This window comes from Protopterus annectens, chromosome 14.part0, assembly GCF_019279795.1.
Source record: "Protopterus annectens isolate FY-2018-M chromosome 14.part0, PAN1.0, whole genome shotgun sequence".
NCBI lineage: Eukaryota > Metazoa > Chordata > Ceratodontiformes > Protopteridae > Protopterus > Protopterus annectens.
The window spans coordinates 741,982,569-742,001,702 of record NC_056748.1 but is presented as its reverse complement, the minus strand read 5'-3'; the positions used below and the strand labels follow the sequence as shown (position 1 = coordinate 742,001,702).

The 19,134-nt window shown below is 36.6% G+C and overlaps 1 protein-coding gene across 1 annotated transcript in view; it reads left to right on the top strand.

Annotated features, from left to right (window-relative positions):
* SEC31B (SEC31 homolog B, COPII coat complex component) overlaps nucleotides 1-19,134 on the top strand; it is a 1,631,704-nt gene that overhangs the window by 358,730 nt on the left and 1,253,840 nt on the right. Inside the window, exons 6-7 of the mRNA XM_044055612.1 lie at nucleotides 5,773-5,781; nucleotides 15,440-15,580. Coding sequence (XP_043911547.1) covers nucleotides 5,773-5,781; nucleotides 15,440-15,580 — 150 coding nt within the window. The remainder of the gene's footprint in view (nucleotides 1-5,772; nucleotides 5,782-15,439; nucleotides 15,581-19,134) is intronic.

Below are 19,134 nucleotides of genomic sequence, written 5' to 3'. Positions count from 1 at the left end.
TTAAGTGTCACTTTAATGACCCTGTAGGCTATATTGATTTCATTTGTGGAAACAGCACTGTAGACACACTCATGCAGAAGATGTAACATACACCCAGAGTAGTCAGCACTGTCCATAATAACCAGGCCCCCACATTTGTCCCGTTTCATGCATCTAATATTGTAATTGTTGGAGAAGCTGTGTTTCTTTAACCGAAAGGTTAAAACATTTGTATTGTTTTGCAGCAGTGTGTGTTTTTTTTCACATTGCTTATTATCAAAAACATTGATAACTGGGTATAAAGGGGGATTTGCTGTAGTTTTCCTCTTAATCTTGTCAGGGCTATTATCACCAACTTCTTCCCCAAACAGTACTTGAAAATTAAGCTTTCTGGTGAACAATTTTAAACTGAGGAGTGTCATCCACCTTGACCCTAGTGGATGAAAGCGCTAAACTGTGGATGTTTTTAACCTCTTTTTAGTGTTAAACGTATTCTTTGACAAGTTTTGAGTTTGGTGGCTGATTTGCTGTTTGTTTTGTGGTTATTAGCTACTCTTTTCTTCCAGTACCAGAGCTGCACTTGTTTCTTCCTTTGTTTTTTAGATTGTTATGATGACTTTTTTTTTTTTTTTTTTTTTTGGTGTGAGGTGGGGAATTAAGTGTATGTGGTTGCAGTTAACAGAGAAAATTGTTGTTTATTTTAATATTTGTTTAGGTGGTGTTTTTCATAGTAACATAATTGCAATGTGTATTTAGCTGAAAATCATTTTTAAATAACAATTTAGTGTTTTAGAACTGTAAAATGTTTAATGTTGAATCTTTAAAGTTTCAGTGTGATGATAACATTTTTTTACTATTGCAGGCTTGTAGGGAGTTCTTTATCATTTACTGTTTTTTGATGTATGAAAGTTGAGAGTCGTGACATATATCTGCAGGTCTAGTTTACCAGTATTCTTTATATTGTTCATGGTATTGTGGCAGGGTGTACAGTAATATGTAATTTAAATTACATTCTGTAGTTGTTGGGTTTATTGTGTTCTGTGTATGTCATTTGGAGGAGGTACATTGTGCAATATAAAAGTGGCAACACCTGAAGTGACTGTGGAAGGGGGCAGGAGGAGAGAGAAACGGGCCACAGTCAATGTGAGCAGCAACCTAGTCAGTGTACGCATGCACATTGCAGAGAATGTGAATGGTACCATAATGCTTTAAAGATGAATTTTAACCGAGTTAGGAAGTGTATCTGTTTATACATGACAAGTAAGACATTGAAAAATTCCCTTAAACTACCACACTATGGTAACATACATATAGCCAGCTACACCATTTTCATGTCAGTCGAGGCATATGGTTTTCAACCACTTGCAGGAAATCGAGGAAAAAGATGCTACTGTTCAGTCTAATTAAACTACTTTATAAACTAGGAAACACCAAAACGAAGATCACCACGATGTAGTAGAAAATATAAAATCTTTATTATTGTCACAGATAACAAGCGCTTTCGCATACAGACCAGTATGCTTCTTCAGGTTATAATTCAATACAGAAAATCAGATGGTTATATAGCAATGATAGCTACTTAATTTCCCGCTCTTTTTCTTAATTAATAATTGAATCTTACTTGTCATCAATTAAATTCTCTTAAAAAGATAGTCTCTCTATTACCTTGACTACATAGACAAGCTTTAGTTTTACAAATGCAATCTACATCTAGTATCTATTCAACCATTCTAGAGACATAGCATATTTAGAAATATATTAAGAATATATATTTAAAAATATATATATTTAAAAACATATTCACCTCATATTAGAGTAAAGGTATTATACATAGAATATGTGATAACAATCTGAATTAATAAGTGAAGGATAAATAAGTGAAGGATAAATAATGGTATATTCTAATGCTAAGCTAATACTTAATATTTAATATCAGATACCAATAAAAATATAAGAATATATATATAGATGGATGGTTATGTCACATATAAAATATAAAAATGTATAAGTAATGGATGAATGAATACATGTATCTTGACATATTACTATTGTTATTAATATATATATCTTGTGCAAAAAATATGTATGGATGTATAGATATATATATCTGATTATTATGCATACAAAAACCTTAGGCATAGAATCTAACAATGGATAGAAGATTAAAAAGATATTCATCAAAACAAACATATAAGCATCACATGATAATGTGTTTTATACTCCAAAATAATCATGATTATATAAGCCCAGTTAGTAAATAGATGAAAAACTTCTCATTGATATAATCAATCAGCAAATTTGTTATAACTGGAACCATCTTATTTCAGAACCAGCTCCTGTGTGAAGTTTCTTAAAAATATATATAAATTGATTGGATCTTGAAGCTTAAAGCCCATATACCTCCTGGGCTAAATAGCACAGTCAGTTTGAAACCTGTGTTGGCTTCGAGGTAGTCTGTCTATTTTTGCATATTTTTGCATATCTTTTGTATCTTTTATATTTTTGTATATATTTTTTGCATATATATTTTTTGTATATATATATATATATATATATATATATATATATATATATATATATATTTTTAAGAAACTTCACACAGGAGCTGGTTCTGAAATAAGATGGTTCCAGTTATAACAAATTTGCTGATTGATTATATCAATGAGAAGTTTTTCATCTATTTACTAACTGGGCTTATATAATCAGATTATTTTGGAGTATAAAACACATAATCATGTCATGCTTATATGTTTGTTTTGATGAATATCTTTTTAATCTTCTATCCATTGTTAGATTCTATGCCTAAGGTTTTTGTATGCATAATAATCAGATATATATATCTATACATCCATACATATTTTTTGCACAAGATATATATATTAATAACAATAGTAATATGTCAAGATACATGTATTCATTCATCCATTACTTATATATTTTTATATTTTATATGTGACATAACCATCCATCTATATATATATTCTTATATTTTTATTGATATCTGATATTAAATATTAAGTATTAGCTTAGCATTAGAATATACCATTATTTATCCTTCACTTACTTATCCTTCACTTATTAATTCAGACTTTTATCACATATTCTATGTATAATACCTTTACTCTAATATGAGGTGAATATGTTTTTAAATATATATATTTTTAAATATATATTCTTAATATATTTCTAAATATGCTATGTCTCTAGAATGGTTGAATAGATACTAGATGTAGATTGCATTTGTAAAACTAAAGCTTGTCTATGTAGTCAAGGTAATAGAGAGACTATCTTTTTAAGAGAATTTAATTGATGACAAGTAAGATTCAATTATTAATTAATTAAGAAAAAGAGCGGGAAATTAAGTAGCTATCATTGCTATATAACAATCTGATTTTCTGTATTGAATTATAACCTGAAGAAGCATACTGGTCTGTATGCGAAAGCGCTTGTTATCTGTGACAATAATAAAGATTTTATATTTTCTACTGCATCTTGGTGATCTTCGTTTTGTTGTTTCCTGGGACTTTATTGGCTTTACAACTGAGATCCTTGGATGGTAATCACCCTCATTTTGCTGCTACTTTATAAACTAATGTTAACTTAGCTCTTGTAGAGGTTAAGAACAGTACTCGCTTTAGTATACAGTAATTAAACAATCAGTGAAGGCAATGTAGTTACAAGAGCTTAACCTATAAAATATATAGGGTCAGTGAGATGAATTACACTGGTAAAAACAAATACCTGTAAGGACAAACTGATGGCATAATGACTGACTATTTTTTGCCCATTGAAGCTGAACTGGTTAATAAGGTGGAAGCCTTATATCAAGATCTGTCACACTCCTATAAAGGGGAAATATATAGTTGCAAAGTAGGCACGATACTTAAACAAGTCTCTGCATACAGCGAGAGGCTAGAACAGCTTAAATATAAAAAGCTTCTAAGAGACTATCAGGACTTTGCAACTGGACAAATTTTTGTTTGGCCTAAATATGGCAATATAATAAATGTTCAACGGAATGAACCATCTATTACTAGCAGTAATACTACTGAAATAGCAGAAAGCACTGAGTCTTCAAATGAGGGTAATACGGTGATGACATCATCTGCAAGTGCCAATAACGATAACCAGATGCCGGTTAGTGAAACTCCACCATGCAATCAGCTAGCTCTGAAAACAGCTATTTCCCTAGGAGCGAGATCTAAGCTTGGAGCCGAGACTGTACCAGGTGCTTTTTTACAACTACCGGTACAGTACAAAACCAGGACAACAACACGCTCCCACAGTCGAGGGAGAGGGAAAAGGAAATTTTCAGGCGAGACCATGGAACCGAGGCGGAAGAACAGGAACTGAAGCAACTCATCTTTAATTTCTCAACGCGTGCATTAACTGTAGACGAGGAAGAACTGTTGAATAAAGGGGTTGTCCTTTATTCCCTCTCAAGGTTTTATTAATAAATAGTGTTCATCTACAGCATCGTGGTGACTTCTGTTCAATTTTGTTTTTGCTGACAAACTGATGGCCTTTGGGTTGGAGTGAATTAGTAAATAAGGGAGAAAAATACAAAGTACCGAGCTGTAACCACTGACTACTTATGTTTCTTTCCAGCATGGGAGATGACTCTCACAAAAAATGCTGCTTGTACATTATTATTTTAATTATGGGCAGAAAGATAGCAATCCTCATTTTTCACTTAAATGAAAAAGTGCCCCATGACTATTTTATTGCTCTCATTTGACCCTACTGATATTAATAAGCCAGGGAGTTAAAGTTGGTAAATTTACCTTGTTTGTAGTATGTATATTTTATGAAAAACTGAAATTGACCCCCCCCCTTTTTTTTAATAAGAAGCTATCATGAAAGTTAGAAACATAAAATGGCTTATTTATTAATACTTTTACATACATCATTATATGCAGCAAAGCTGTGTTGTTTTTTTACTCTTCCCTACCACTTTAATGGTTAAGGGGATATTGACATTTATTTTATAAGATTACTGTTTTCTCATTTGCCTAAAAAGCATAGAATATGTCATGTCCATGGAGGACACAAGTGCATAGTCTCTTGGTCTTCACTTCACATATTCACCAAACATTATAGCTTGAATGTTTAGTCCAGGAGCATGTCTTGCAGGACATTCTTTTATGCTCCATTTGTTGTTCTCTTTCTTAGAGAGTTGTATCTTATTTCTTGGGATTTATTTCTTGGGAATTTCTCACGAGTAAATCCATTGCCAGTTCAAAGTATGATGTTATACATATCTGAGTGCTCAGCTCATGCTATTATCTGATCTTTGAAAGGGCCCACAGAAGTGGTACTGTTTTTCTTGTCTTTCTTCCTCATTTTATAATTATTTTTACTCACTGTTACTTAAAATGTGTGTGTGTGAATTTCTTCTGTTTGTAAATTGCTATGTTACAGCATTGTAATAAAAGTTGAGTTGGGAATGTCTTCTGAACTGCTGGCATCTGCAGGTTGACTTATAAGTAGATTCCAAACAGTTATTTTTATAATGATTTTACTTTACTGATTTTATACACTTTGCAGGTGAGGAGGGGTATGGGGAGGGGTAGATGGTCACCACTTTTTGAGCTTGGAGATGTTGGATTGGCCAGTGGGAGAGTGCCTTCTTGCCTCTGGAAGATTAACCTTTGTGGGGATTATTTGCATAGTTGTGATGTATACATATTTAGGATTCTCATGCTGGTCTTTATGAACTAAGTTTTTTGTGGAAAAATATAATAATGATAATGTACTTTTGCTCTTTTTCATTCTTGCCATACCATTTTACAGCACCGCGAGGTAAGTCAAATGAAATGTCTGGTGCATAAAGCATTGCTTGGCTTGTGTTTGATATCTGCAGACCTTTGTTTCTTTGTGCCCAAGTATAGTACCATGCTTTTGTCATTGCATGTTGGAGTGTGTGCACTGCTGTAGTATTAGTATTTTTCTTTAGTGTGGCTTTTATTTGCAACTGATGTCCATCACGCAGTGCCTTTTGAGTGTAAGGTAATGGTCCTTATATTTACTTTCTGTGTCTTATGTAGAAGCAGTTTTCTAGCCTTTACCCTCAGGTTTTGTTAACTCTGTGCCTCAGCTAACAATGTTAAAATATCATTGGTCGGATGCCGCAAAGGCAGTCTGTGTCACTGTGACCCAAGTTCAGGAATGGAATCAGACCCCACTGCAATGGTTGGTCAGAAGAGATTGGATAAAGCAGCCAATCACTAGCTTTCCTATGAAGGGGGGAGGGGAAGAGGGTTGCTAAGGAGTTTGCTGCATATTTTATCTGTGCTTGAGAAAAGAAACCTCAGACCAACTGTAGTTTGAGAGTGTGGCATAACATCCTAATGACTTTCCACATTGTCTGTCATAGTAGGGTATCTGATTAATTGACCACTGTGATATGATGTTTCCTATTGCCTCATCCACTATTCCCCCGTAGAGTTCACTCTCCTCTGCTCATATGACTTTTGCAGACCAATGATGATTTCTCACGTAATCAATGGAGTGGGGGCTGCCTAGTGAAGTAATCTGTGGTTGCAGGTAAGGAGCTGCAGGAGTATCCACTGGAGAGTGGACAGGATGCAGGGATAAGCCAGAAGATGGATGTTGTATTGGTTGGGGAGTGGGTTGGAATTATTACCTTGGCCATCATTCTCTCCTCAGAAAAGTATGTTTAAGCTGGCTGCTAAGAGAAGAGGGAAGAAGTCCTAACTGCTCTCCATACAGCCTGGTATAGATTAGTGACCTGGATGAAGAAGGAATTGGCCACTGAGGATGGTAATGAATGCCCATTTCTGTCTCATCCTTCCATCGAGAAGGGGCAGTTCACTCTGTTGTGATTCTGACATCTGGTGAAGACCGAGTTTCATAGCAGATGAACAGAAGGAACAGAGCATGCATGCTCTCACTGTAGCTTGTGCTGTAATTGAGGTAGTATAGTAAATATAATTAGCAAAGGATGCGGAAGGTGCAACCCCTGAGAAAAATATATATTTTTGTCGTACTTTTTTAAACTTTTCATTTGCATGTAGTGAGGATTTTCATCATGCATGTGCAGTGGATTGTTGACCTTTTGTGGTCGACAGTATTGATGCTAACATTTGGGTGTTTCCATCATTATTGTAAGTACACCCATTTATATCTGTAAACTTGCTTATGTCCTTGTTGGTGGTCTCCTTTGACCATCTCTCACTGTCTTTGGGAAGCCTGATATTTGGCAGGCAAGTGGAGAAAAATAGAGAAAAAAAATAAAAGAAAGCATTGGTGACAGATGGTAACTTGAGTTGGAAGTGGGCTGCAGATGTTCCTGCTCCTTAAGCCTTTGTTCTGTTCCCACCCAATTGCAATGGTAACTGATCAGTCTTTTCATTTTGCCAATTCCTTGTTTGGGATTGCAGCAAGAGAGACCCACTGTAGCACTGTCATACTGATGGGTTGCATGGAGAGCTCCCTTTTTTATAACTGGGCAACATGCAAAGCACTGAAGTAAGGTGTGCAATAATAGTGCAAGATACAGGCACCCCAGCCCAGCTACACTGCTTCACATCCTGTCGTAAGAGGCTGCTGTTGTAGCTGCCCTTCAGCAAATGTCACACAGGCAGTAAGACCATACAACAGCCCTCCCTCTGGGGTTTGGGGCCTTGGTTGCTCTTTACTATCCTTCCCAGCAATATTCTCCAACACCTGGGTCTGCCGGTCAAATCTAGGGTGCCTGGAGGATGTTTAGGGCTTTATTTTTCTATGTTATGGAGCCAGCAAAGGTGGACTGCAGCTGCAGTGGAATACAGTGTTTGTTAGTATTGGTAAATAAGGACTAGTTGTATGCATGCATGCATGAAGTGCAGTATCAAAATAACTTTAGCATAAAATGCATTGCCAAACAGAAGCATATTGGCTGTGATGGTTTTCAGAAGTCATATTTTAACTGGTCCATTTGTTTGTTTGTTATTATTACCATTCTCCTTGAAGTCAAGTATTGAAATGTTTAGTCTAGAATGTAATTTTGTGCAGTGGATGCACGTTTTCTTAATGGCGTATTTAGCTGAAAAAGGCAGTTGTTGATAGTTATGCATTGTAAAGCCTGTACTGCCAGCTTTATGTCTGTGTGTGTGTGTTTGTGTGTCTGAGCTCACCAGTCTCTCTCAAAAATAATGCTGTGTCTATACATATGAAAATAACTATTCCAAGTAAACGCACGGTGTAACTAAATGCAGGGCAAAGTACCTCTTACTGCTGAAAAACTGTTTTGGTAGATGTTTGGTTGGATTCCTTTATCAGGAACAAGTTCTAGCCTCCTCTTTAAGGCTTTCTTTCACAACATTGATTCTCACTCACAGAGCCATTGCTTTGGACTTTCCCATTCTGCAAAGGACAAATATTCTCACTGAGCTTTTCGCAACCTATTTTTATATTACAACCAAGATGCAACTTAGTAAACAACTTGCTACATTAAAAAGAAGTCACTCCATTTGCATGGATTCTTTATTTATAAGCATGATTTACACCACTAGTTACACATTTTTGTTTATAAAGTCAGGAGATGCTAACACAGGCTGTAAGCATGCTTCTAAAAGATGTGTTTGCTTCTGCTGTTCACCTCATATTGGGGAGCATCTTCTCTTTGGGCAGTTCCGTGAGGTGGTATGCCATCTTTGCAGACTGGGGCACAAATCACAGATAATACTGTTAGGCCCCTCACTTGTTTTTTAGTTTCTGGGCTATTTTCTTACTGCTTCTACCTTCTTTTTTAATTTAACCATTCTTCTCCCCGTGACATACCTGAAGTATCTTACCTCTGTCATGCCTGTCTTGCTTTTGGAGGCATTTATAATTCTACTTGCCTTTGGGAGTATAGTTCAGCTTGTACATTAGCCAAATGTGTGAGACCCATTCCTCACAGTATTCAATAACATTGTCCAGGTAAGCTGGAGTTTAGTTTGGTGTGGGGTTTCAAGAGTGTGTCCATTAGTCTTCGGAAGATTGTTGAAGCACCACGTAGCCCAAAAGGAAGATCATCATACTGGAATGAGCCCTCTAGTGTTAAAAGGCTATATTTTCATTATTCTTAGCTGTTAATGGGATTTTCCAGTAACCTTTCATCTAAGAAATATTGTCTTCCCCCAAAATATTAACTCCTCAGTCCTAGGCGCATGATATCTGTTAAATACTGAAACTCTGTTCATCTTCCTAAAATCATTGCAGAATCTAATTGTTTCATCAAGTTTTTGGTTCTGGAGCTATAGAGCTGTTTTACTCACTTTTTGGCTCCTCAGTTACTTTTCACGGAAACATTTTCCTTATTCTTGTGACTGTCACTTGGGTTTTAAGTTAAGCTTCTCCCTTGAACTAGTTTTAGAGATGTTCTGAAAACATTTCCTTATTTTATAACAGAAATTATTTTATTTTTTGTTTCTGCCACTTTTGACAGCATATCCTCTGAATTGCAGACCTAAAGGTCATATTTATTACAACCAGATTCACAAGTTGCTGCTGCTAAACTGGCTACTAAAGTTTGTACTAATTTTCCCAGTTTCATAACTCGGATATGGTATATCTGTTTAGTCCATCTCTTATCTGTGTAATTTTGTAGTTTATGTATTTTTCTGTTTCAAATGGATTCAGAAATTTGTCCAGTAAGTTGTGTTCTGTTCAGGGGGACTAACTCAATCACCTAGTCTCAGGTTTTAAATTCTCTGGTCCATACATTTATGTGTACACCCCTTCTGTAGCTAGAGCTGTTACCATGTGTTCCCTGCTATGAGCATCACTATTTTCAGCCTGTTTGCAGGCTGGTGTAGTGTTTGTATATCTCTTTTAAGGGGAGTTTTCTCCTCTTTCCAAGTTTTTCTGTCAGTATCTAATAATCCACAAAGTTGGTTTATATCACATGGGATCACCCATTACCAACAGTTCAAAAGATGGATGCTAGAAAACCGGATATAGTGGTCCAAGAAAAGAAGACAAAAGTAGCATTGATCATTGAAATCACCACACCCAGTGACTGCAGTGTCTTGTGTATAGAGAGAGAGAGACAAAGTCATAAAATATCAGGATCTGCAGGCAGAAATGAGAGCAATGTGGAAAAAAGATACCCAGACAGTTCCAAAAGTAGTAGGAGCAATGGGTCTTATAAAAAAGAATCTACAGTTGAATTTAGATATGTTACCAATCCATGTAACCCTGTACGAATTGCAGAAGGAGTCATTACTGGGGACATTGCGGGTGCTGCGAAGAGCACTTTTGGCTGACATCAAAGATTGAAACAATATTATTTTCATGAATTTTAATCGTACTTTGACTTAGGAATGGAGTCCATTTCCATCATAGTATTAGAAAGCCAAAAGATAAAAAGTGCCTGCTGCATCTTAACTTAAAATGGGTTGAACTCAGTGTTACATCAGGGTTTTTCATTGTACAGTAGCTATTAGGCATTAGACAGGCATAAAGAATAAAACAGGCCTAGAAATGATGTTTCATTTATGCATACATTTTAGAAAAGCAGAAACAAAGAATCTTCTACTGAATATTAACCTTGCTGGCCAAGCATAAAAAGACAGTTTATTAAAAAGGGAAGATGAGCATAAAGTGGCAGACAGAATGTTCTTTTCTCAAGGAAAATAACAGCTACAGAATGTTCTTTAATGAAGCACAGACAAAGCCTGAGACCAAGGTAAGAGAATATAATATGCTGTGTTCAGGATAGGAGGGCAGTTAAGGTTAGTAAGTTCGTTTGAGCTGTTACTTCAGAGAAGATGTCCTAACACTTAGCATGAGTACAGAAAACAGGTACGCTAGAGACTGTCAGTTTGCATTGTTCAGGACAATCAGAATGATGTACAGCAACTTGAATTGTTTAGCAGAACTGTTAATGGAGACAGTATTCTGATATTGTGAACTTCTAATAAAACCTTATTAAATGAACTACAGTGTTTGGAAAATTCATGCATAAGACTTGGTTCATAAATGAGAGACTGTCGCCTATTGAAGCACGAGCTTGGGTAATTAAGACTTTAGTTTCTCAGTCTCATTGTATACAGTGTTTCCAGCTAATTAAGGTACAGTACTGCATTTTCAAATCTTACACCCAGTCAATGCTTGTTGCACTCCTCTAATCGCATTTAGGAAGTGTGGTAGAAACTGGTCCCAGTTTTTCCCATCGTCTTCAGTAGCATTTCTTAGTATGGTTGAGACGCCCTATCACTCTGTCTGTCTTGGGATGGTTTTTAATTGCTTGACTGTAAAGCATTGGCACAGTTAGTGCATTATTCTGGACATAAAGGAAGTCCCCATATTAGTGAATATTTCCTTTGATATCCTTACCCTGAAAATAATAAGATTATCTCCCTGGCTGTAGATTCAACATTAGCTTTACAGAGTGAGATGGCTTGAGGGTATTTAGTTGCATAGTCCAAAGTAACCAAAATGTATTTAAATCCATTGCCAGATTTTGCTAGTTACCCAACAAGGTCCATTGCAAAGTGCTTAAATGGCACCTCATTGATGGTTATTGAAATCAAAGGCTTTTCATTACCTAGATGATGAACTTTTCTTCTTGATATCCAGAACAGAAGTTCTCAATTTCTTTCATTGGTCTAGGACAGTAAATCTTTGCTAGGATATGTTTGCCTTGCCGAATTCCTAGGTGTCCCCCTAGCATTTGCTTGTGCACTAATGTCATAAATATATTTCTTATAGGCTTGGGCATTAGTAGTTCATAGTAAGTACTAAGTTAGCTATCCTTGCAGACCATTATAAGCCTAGCCAGTTTCTCGTTTCGTACCCAAATTAAGCAACCCCATTTGATGTTACTTTGATCTTACCCATTTCATGGTCAGCAATTATATTTTACCAATAGTAAGAATAACTAGGGTGATACCATAGTTAATTTGAGGGGAGCTGTGCATGGCATAAAGCATTTAGTAGCTGATTTGGTCCATTAGTAGTACAGGAAGCAGTCCCGGGGTAAATTTTCTGTTTCCCATCCATAGATTCAAGTCCTGCTTGAATATGGGATGGGGATGAGCTTTGTTTTATGTGGATGGGAAGTCTGTTTGAAAGCAGTAGTATCCTCTTTGAGATATTCCTGTCCCTTCATACCAGTCTGCTGATGTTGCAAAAGAGGTTTAGCTCCCTAGACTGTATTTCTGATGCCATTGACTTGGTAATCCATCAGTATTAGTCTGAGGATGCCTTATATGCTAGACACAGATCACCTTTTAGCATTCTGTGAGATAGAGTTTAGTGACAAGGCTTTGTGTCAGTCCATGCAGGACATATTACTTAGACCTTGTATTCCTTTTAGTAAGGTATCTCTGTGGGTGATCTGTTGTTGCATGTGTCTGGGCAGATACATGCCAAAGGGAGCATTATACTCTATGATTGGCCCAATGAGGGTTGAGTAAGGGGGGGGGGGCAGTGACATTCCTAAATCTAGACTCAGTCCCTTAGCTTATGAGCTGTGCAGTATGGAAGGGCTTTCTTACAACAATGGACACAAATTGGTCGAGACTTAGGTCACTGTCCACAAATTCCCAAATCCTGAACAACTGGCTCAACTCTTAGGGGCGTACTGTCAGTGTGGTAACTCCCCGGGGTAGATGACTTCCTAAAGGATACAATAATGCATTTTTTGGCATGAATTATTTATCTGGGACAAACCTTCGTTCAGGATGACAGTTATTTGGGGATTCGGTGACTACTTCTGGTTTCAGTCATCTGCAAACTTGGCTAGCCAGAGTTTTTCATTATTTGCTTTTACATCATATAAGCAAATGCCAGACATTAGAGGTCTCAGCACAGAACCCAGGGAGACTCCACTGGTGACTGGTCTCCTCATGGAGGTAACTTCTCTTATTTTGATCTCCTGCATCCGGTCTGTGAGCCAGCTGGCAATCCAATAGGTAACATAAGGGTTTCTTCCCAGATTTTTTAACTTTTCTACTATGCCTGAGTGCAGGATTGTGTCAAAAGCTGTAGCCAGGTTGAGGTATGCAGTTTGTACCATTTTATCTTCATTCATTGCTTTGGTGACCTTTTCAAAAAAGTCCACAAAGTTGAGTAAGCATGGTCTGCCCTCGAGGAATCTAAACTGAGACAGGTCCAGTGTTTGGAGTTTCCTTATGTCCTTCTTGGTTAGTTCAGTGATGTCTTTTTCCATAGCTTTGCATATGATGCTGATCAGATTTATGGGTTTGTAATTGCCTGTGTCTGTGGAAGGTCATCCCCTTATGCAGGGGAGTGACTGTCGCTGTTCTCCATTCACTAAGTATAAAACTTGAATGGAGGCTGAAATTGTTGGCTGAGTATTACACAGCAAACTGGAAGAACCTACATTTATCACTTTTTAACTTGAAAAAGATGAATGTTTTATCTTCCTCTAGAACAACTATAGATAATAAAATGTGGTTGATGTTATGTAATTATTTCTAATTGTGTTTATTCATCATCAGACTTATAGTATGTCATCAGTTCTTAGTGTATAAAAATCTTATATTTGGACATGACTTGAAAAACTGGTTTAGCTTCCTCATACCATTCTGTATAACTAAACATTTTAATTAATGAGTTTAAATAAAACAAAAAAAATATACAGTGGAAGGTTGAAAAACTTGCAGAGTGACCAGATTGTTACCATGGACTTATTTGAAAACAGTAGAAAATCTCAGTTTAGAATTTGGCTTTTGGAAAGATGAGTTGTTAATGACTGAAAAAATCAGAAGAGAGGCTCAAAAGGTGTTTCAAAAAACAGGAAACTCTCTATCACAAAATATACCCAAGCTCTTGGCAGTCCAAGCTCAGGCCAGACCACATATAAAAATAAAATATATACATCAATGTCATCAGATTTGTATAAGACTGTTAAAATTTATAAAGAAAAAAATGTTATTATCCAGAATGAAAATAATAGTATGGCATGGAATAATAAAGCCCTAGCTATTGAAAGAATGTTTGTTGCTTTGTATTGGAAGATTTTTGCCTGGAAATGCTTGCATAAACTTTTTTACACTCCTGACAAGATTACAAAAATAAATAAAGACCACAAATAGTGCGCTGTAGATGTAAATAGGAAATTAAGACTGACTGAAAACATATTGTGCTTTTTACGTGTTTTATTCACAGAATATTGTGGAAAGATTTATTTTTCCCAGGCTATATGATCAGATAACCCCTGGGATTTATTAACTCCTGCACTAAGTGTACATCTGTTCTGAGTGAATGGACACCACAAGCATAACTCGCACCTTATTTTGCCTAATTTTAGATTTCTTAACTTATTTTTTTGTAGCCTTAAATATCAAGGGGATTAATAAAGGTTACTACAAAGTGTAGACTACTTGTACACTTAGTATAATCTTTTTGAGTGGCTAGAAAGTGGAAACGTGGTGGAGGATGGTCTTGAATACAGATCCTGTGCACTTAGTGTGAGTATTAATGAATCTGGCTTAATATCTCATTTGCCAACGATATGGTTTTATTTAATGCTTTTGATCCCCATGGCGTAAAAGTAGTCTGATAACATTTTTATAGACCATCCTGGCTATTGCAAGAAAGATTATTACAAGGAAATGAAGTCATCCTCTTTAGTTTTCTGAATATTTTAGTCTTTTGAAACAAATTATAAGTAAAGACACAAATTTCAGAGAACAAAGGTCAGATTTAAAGAAATTGGTTTTAAATATATGGTTCAAGGTACACAGTATAATAGAGACCTGGACTCGCCAGATAATAATTAATTCGCTATCACAATGAATTGACTTTTACTAAACCTTCCAACTTATGAATTTTGGTATTTTACTGTGTGTTTTTATGTACTGATTGCAGACACTTGATGTACATAGTGTACACAGTTATTTAAAATTAAACCAGTGTTTGAGGTATGTATAAATGGCTTAATATAAATAAAAGCTAAAATGTGTTTTGGTTCATTACAAACTATGGAAAGATCTTGTATATTTGTATTAATTCTAATGTAGCAACCAATGAAACATGTTTAAAAAAATATTGGGTCTTAGTGACACAGCACAACTGAAAACAGGGTAACCTTTTGTCACATATTCCTTCCTCTTTGACACAGTTTACTCTGTCTGTTGGTGACTATATAGCTGTAACACATGAAAAAAAGATTCACCAGTCTCAGGAATAACAGCTGGGATTGTTCGCAAACTGTGTAGCATGCGCAGATTTAATGCTCCCAACAACATAAAAGAAGTCAAAAACTACAAATCTGCTGCACACCATGAGGATATAAGAACATCTGTTACTTACAAATGTAATTAACATAAGTTTTGAGAAATTCTTTGGCTTTTTTACTTTCCAAAATAAATCAAAATAGATTTAGCTAGTGTTGTTTCTTATATCTTATTGTAAAGTTAAGTTTTACAGTTGTGTTGTCTGTTTTGCTTACTGTCTACTACCAAACAGAATCCTGATGACTTGTTTTTTTCTTGTCTTGCAGCCTTTAGAAGATGTCCGTGTTGTAGCTTGGAACCGGCAAGTGCAACATATCTTGGCATCGGCGCACCCTAGTGGCAAGGCAGTGGTATGGGACCTGAGAAAGAACGAGCCGATCATCAAAGTCAGTGATCATAGCAACCGTGTAAGTACAATGCAACAGGTCACGTCTGTACGGCAGTGATTGCTCTGTGTCTAAGAAAATTAACTAAGGAGTCCGTTCGCTGCCTAACATTGAAGTCACCATTGAAAGCAGTCAGCTGTTACATTGTGTGTTTATGAGAAGTTTATTTATTTGATATGATGTTGCTAAGTGCGTTTTGTAGAAACCTGACACATATGTTGAGTTTTCCTTGAGAAAATCATTTGTGAACAACTAAATGATTTAAAAAGAATGAAAACTTTGTTTTAATTATTTCTTTTCTCGGGTTAATTTTGTGTAAACTTCCATAAAGCAGTTTCCATTTATGATCAAAAGTTACATTAACTAGAAGAGATAAGTATGTTTTTGACTTCTGTAAAGAGTTCAGTATGGTCCCTCATGCCTTCTGGTATCCAGACTGTAAAGCCTTTGTAGATGTTTTTGTGATCTCTCTTTTATCATGTGTTTCCAAGACAGAAGACCATAAAATGGGAACAAGTTGAGTGATCCTTTTCTGTGCATCAGCTGGAGTTGCAGTAGTGTTGTTGCATAGCCTCTTATCTTGCCGTTTTGTTAATAGTACATGAAGATACCATGGAAGCTGTTGTAAGCATGTTATGCAGATGACTTGTTATTATTCTGCTACTCTTGTTCTATTATGGAAGCAAAGGATGCCCTCCAGAAATTTTACCAATATTCAACATTTGCTGTTTAGCGTGAGGCTGTTATGGTATACACGTAAAACAAAATGCGCGTTTTTCAGTCCCAGGAATTTGTAACACTATAGAGGTAGTGTTCTTCATTTACCAAGTGCATAGTGCATTCCCAGTGGTGAAGTAGTTGACTTCAAGTACTTTCATTGTTAACCAAGATTCAAAGTCTGACTTCAGTGTTCAAAAGGCTGTAAGAAGGCTCAACTTACAGCCTTACTCTTTATAACAAAACTTCGCTCAGCCCTGCAGCACAAACAAAAATAGATAATAAGACCTCATATTCCATCTGCTGTGTGGTTAAGTTCTTTTAACCAATCTGTCTAACGGTGTTTCAGCTGGCATGAATAACAGACTAGTACAGGTGAGCTCTTCTTGTTTGTCTGGAACTTTCTGATCATTCAAAGGGTACCTTTTCTCTCCCTCACTACACAGTAATACCGCTCTGTTAAAGCCTGCCTCTTAGGACTATTCTCGGCTTGTGCCTGATTCAGAAAGATGAATATTTAGCTGCAAGGAATAGCTATGGCTAAACATATTAAAAATCTCAGTTTGCAATGGAAATGTAGAAGATTTTGGGTGTAACCAGCTTTTGGCTCAGTGACCTCTATTAGATATCCGTGTGATTCATAAAATGAAATCTGCAGTGTTGAGCTGTAGTGTAGCCTTTTGAGGTCCACCCCAAGATGATGCATGATCTTATAAGCAAGTGAAAATTAAATCACCTTTGCATCTAGCTGTAATTGCCCTGTACAGCTAAAGCTGAATTATTTCTGTATAATCAGCTTGTTGTTATTATGTAGTACAGTAGATGCTCTTGCCAGCTTCATGGTATAGAGAGGTAAAGCGACTGTGATGCAGCCAATCCAAGTTTGACTAGCAGCTTGTGGAACTGTAAGAGTTCTCAGGGCAGGTTAGGAGAGAGCATCCATTGTCGATCTACCAATCCTGGAGGAAGGGAGGAGCATCTTGCTTACCACTTTGGGGACACTTAGTGGGAGCATTAGGTTTGGCACTCATTGAGCATGAACCTTTGAGCATGTACTGGTTGCATGCATAAGTATCAGCCATGAGGAAGTCTGGGGGCCGTGTTGCCTGCAGCCAGAAACATGGAAATAGTGTTTAGAGAGCCACTGCTAGGGGAATATTTTACAGGGAGGATAATGCCCCCACCAGACTGGTAAGCTGGAACACTTCATTCCTTCTGACCCTCATCTGTGCGAAGGGAATAAATGGGCTATTAAGACACCCCAGGCTGGAATAAAAGAGTTGTAGGACTTCTGCTTACCCTGATGGTGACTGAATTGGCCAATTGGGTGAAAGTAGTGGAGCCATTAGGCAACTCCAGCAGGAAACCAAAAAAATACTGTTGCTTCTAACCAACCTGCTGAGTGAAGGACATTCTCGTGATGTCATCAAAGCATTAGACTGCGTGATACAGCAGCTTATTGGGCAAGGATAGTTTATTTCTTTAATTAGACGTTTGTAAGCCCTCCATCTGAAACACTGAGCATCTCTTACTGGAAGCGGATGAGTTTGCCTGTGGTAGTCGCCAAGCTTTTGTCTATCTTTTGAATATTTCCCTGGTATTCTTTCCGACGGTTAAGGAGCATAGATCCTATCAACTTAATGTACACAAAGCAAATGGTTAAGTTGACTCTATGTTCTCACTGGAGGATTATAGGAGGTATGTGGAAGAGAATAAGAGAGAGAGAACAGCAAAGTGAGCTAACCAATATAGAGAGAGAAGAGAGAGAAGCGGTTCATTTGGTGGTGGAGAAGATTGCATGTAGGAGGACTAGTGGCAGAAGGCAGGCCATGAAGGATGTAAGTCATTGTGGGTACAGAGAAGAAGGCTTTGCTGACTAGAGGCTTAGTCATGGAGGAGATTAAGAATCCTGGATATGTTTAGTAGCAGTGATCAGAAGGAGGAAACCGACAGATGATGTATCATAGAAATGAACAAGGGTGACTGGTTGTGGTTGAGTAGTATTACATTGCAGTGTAAAGAGTCTGGGTAGGAAGATTTAGGAAATATTAACATTTTAAAAAAATCAATTCGTAGTCAGAACATCAAGCATCAGTATGTGAAATGGAAATTATTATGGAGGAGAAACAACTGCACGCATTCTTGAGCTAACACAGCCAATACTTTCAAAGTGTTTTTCCATTTTACAAGAGGTACCTTTTTCTCTAACTTCAAAAATACATTATTTGTTGGACAACATCAGAAGCTTTGTAACTTCAGTTATAAACAGTAAAAAAATTGTTTTAGAAAATTAAGCAGACATCTTGCATTGCATGTTTGTATGCCATCTTAAAATCCTGACCTCCATCCTTTGTATGCCACAAGTATTACCCCATATCACTTTTTGGTTAACTTTCCATTTGTTAACAATATTGTCAGAAATCTTTAATTAAAAAAAAAAACGCTCGGAAAACCAATGAACAATACTTTCTTCTTGAAGTAAACACACCTGCTACAGTACCTTTCATTTCACAGTTTATATTCGAAAATAGGCTTTAATTGAATTCATGTATGAATCCTTTGGCCAACAATCCGTTCACACCTCACATATAAAATGGAAGTTGAACCTCATTTATCATTTCTTTCATACTTAATCTTTGTTGTCCAGATTTTGAATTCCTTGTTTGTAAGACTAAACCTCTGCTATCACGCTTTCATAAAGCTTTTTCGTACAGTTTTGTTTCCTTTCTTGTGAGCTCATATTACATACCTTCACTTTTACCCACCGTTCCTTTATCCATCCTTCATCATCTCTCACGCGCTGTATTTTAAACATCCCAGTGTTCCACTCATCCTGTCTTCTGTTGTTTCATTGAGTC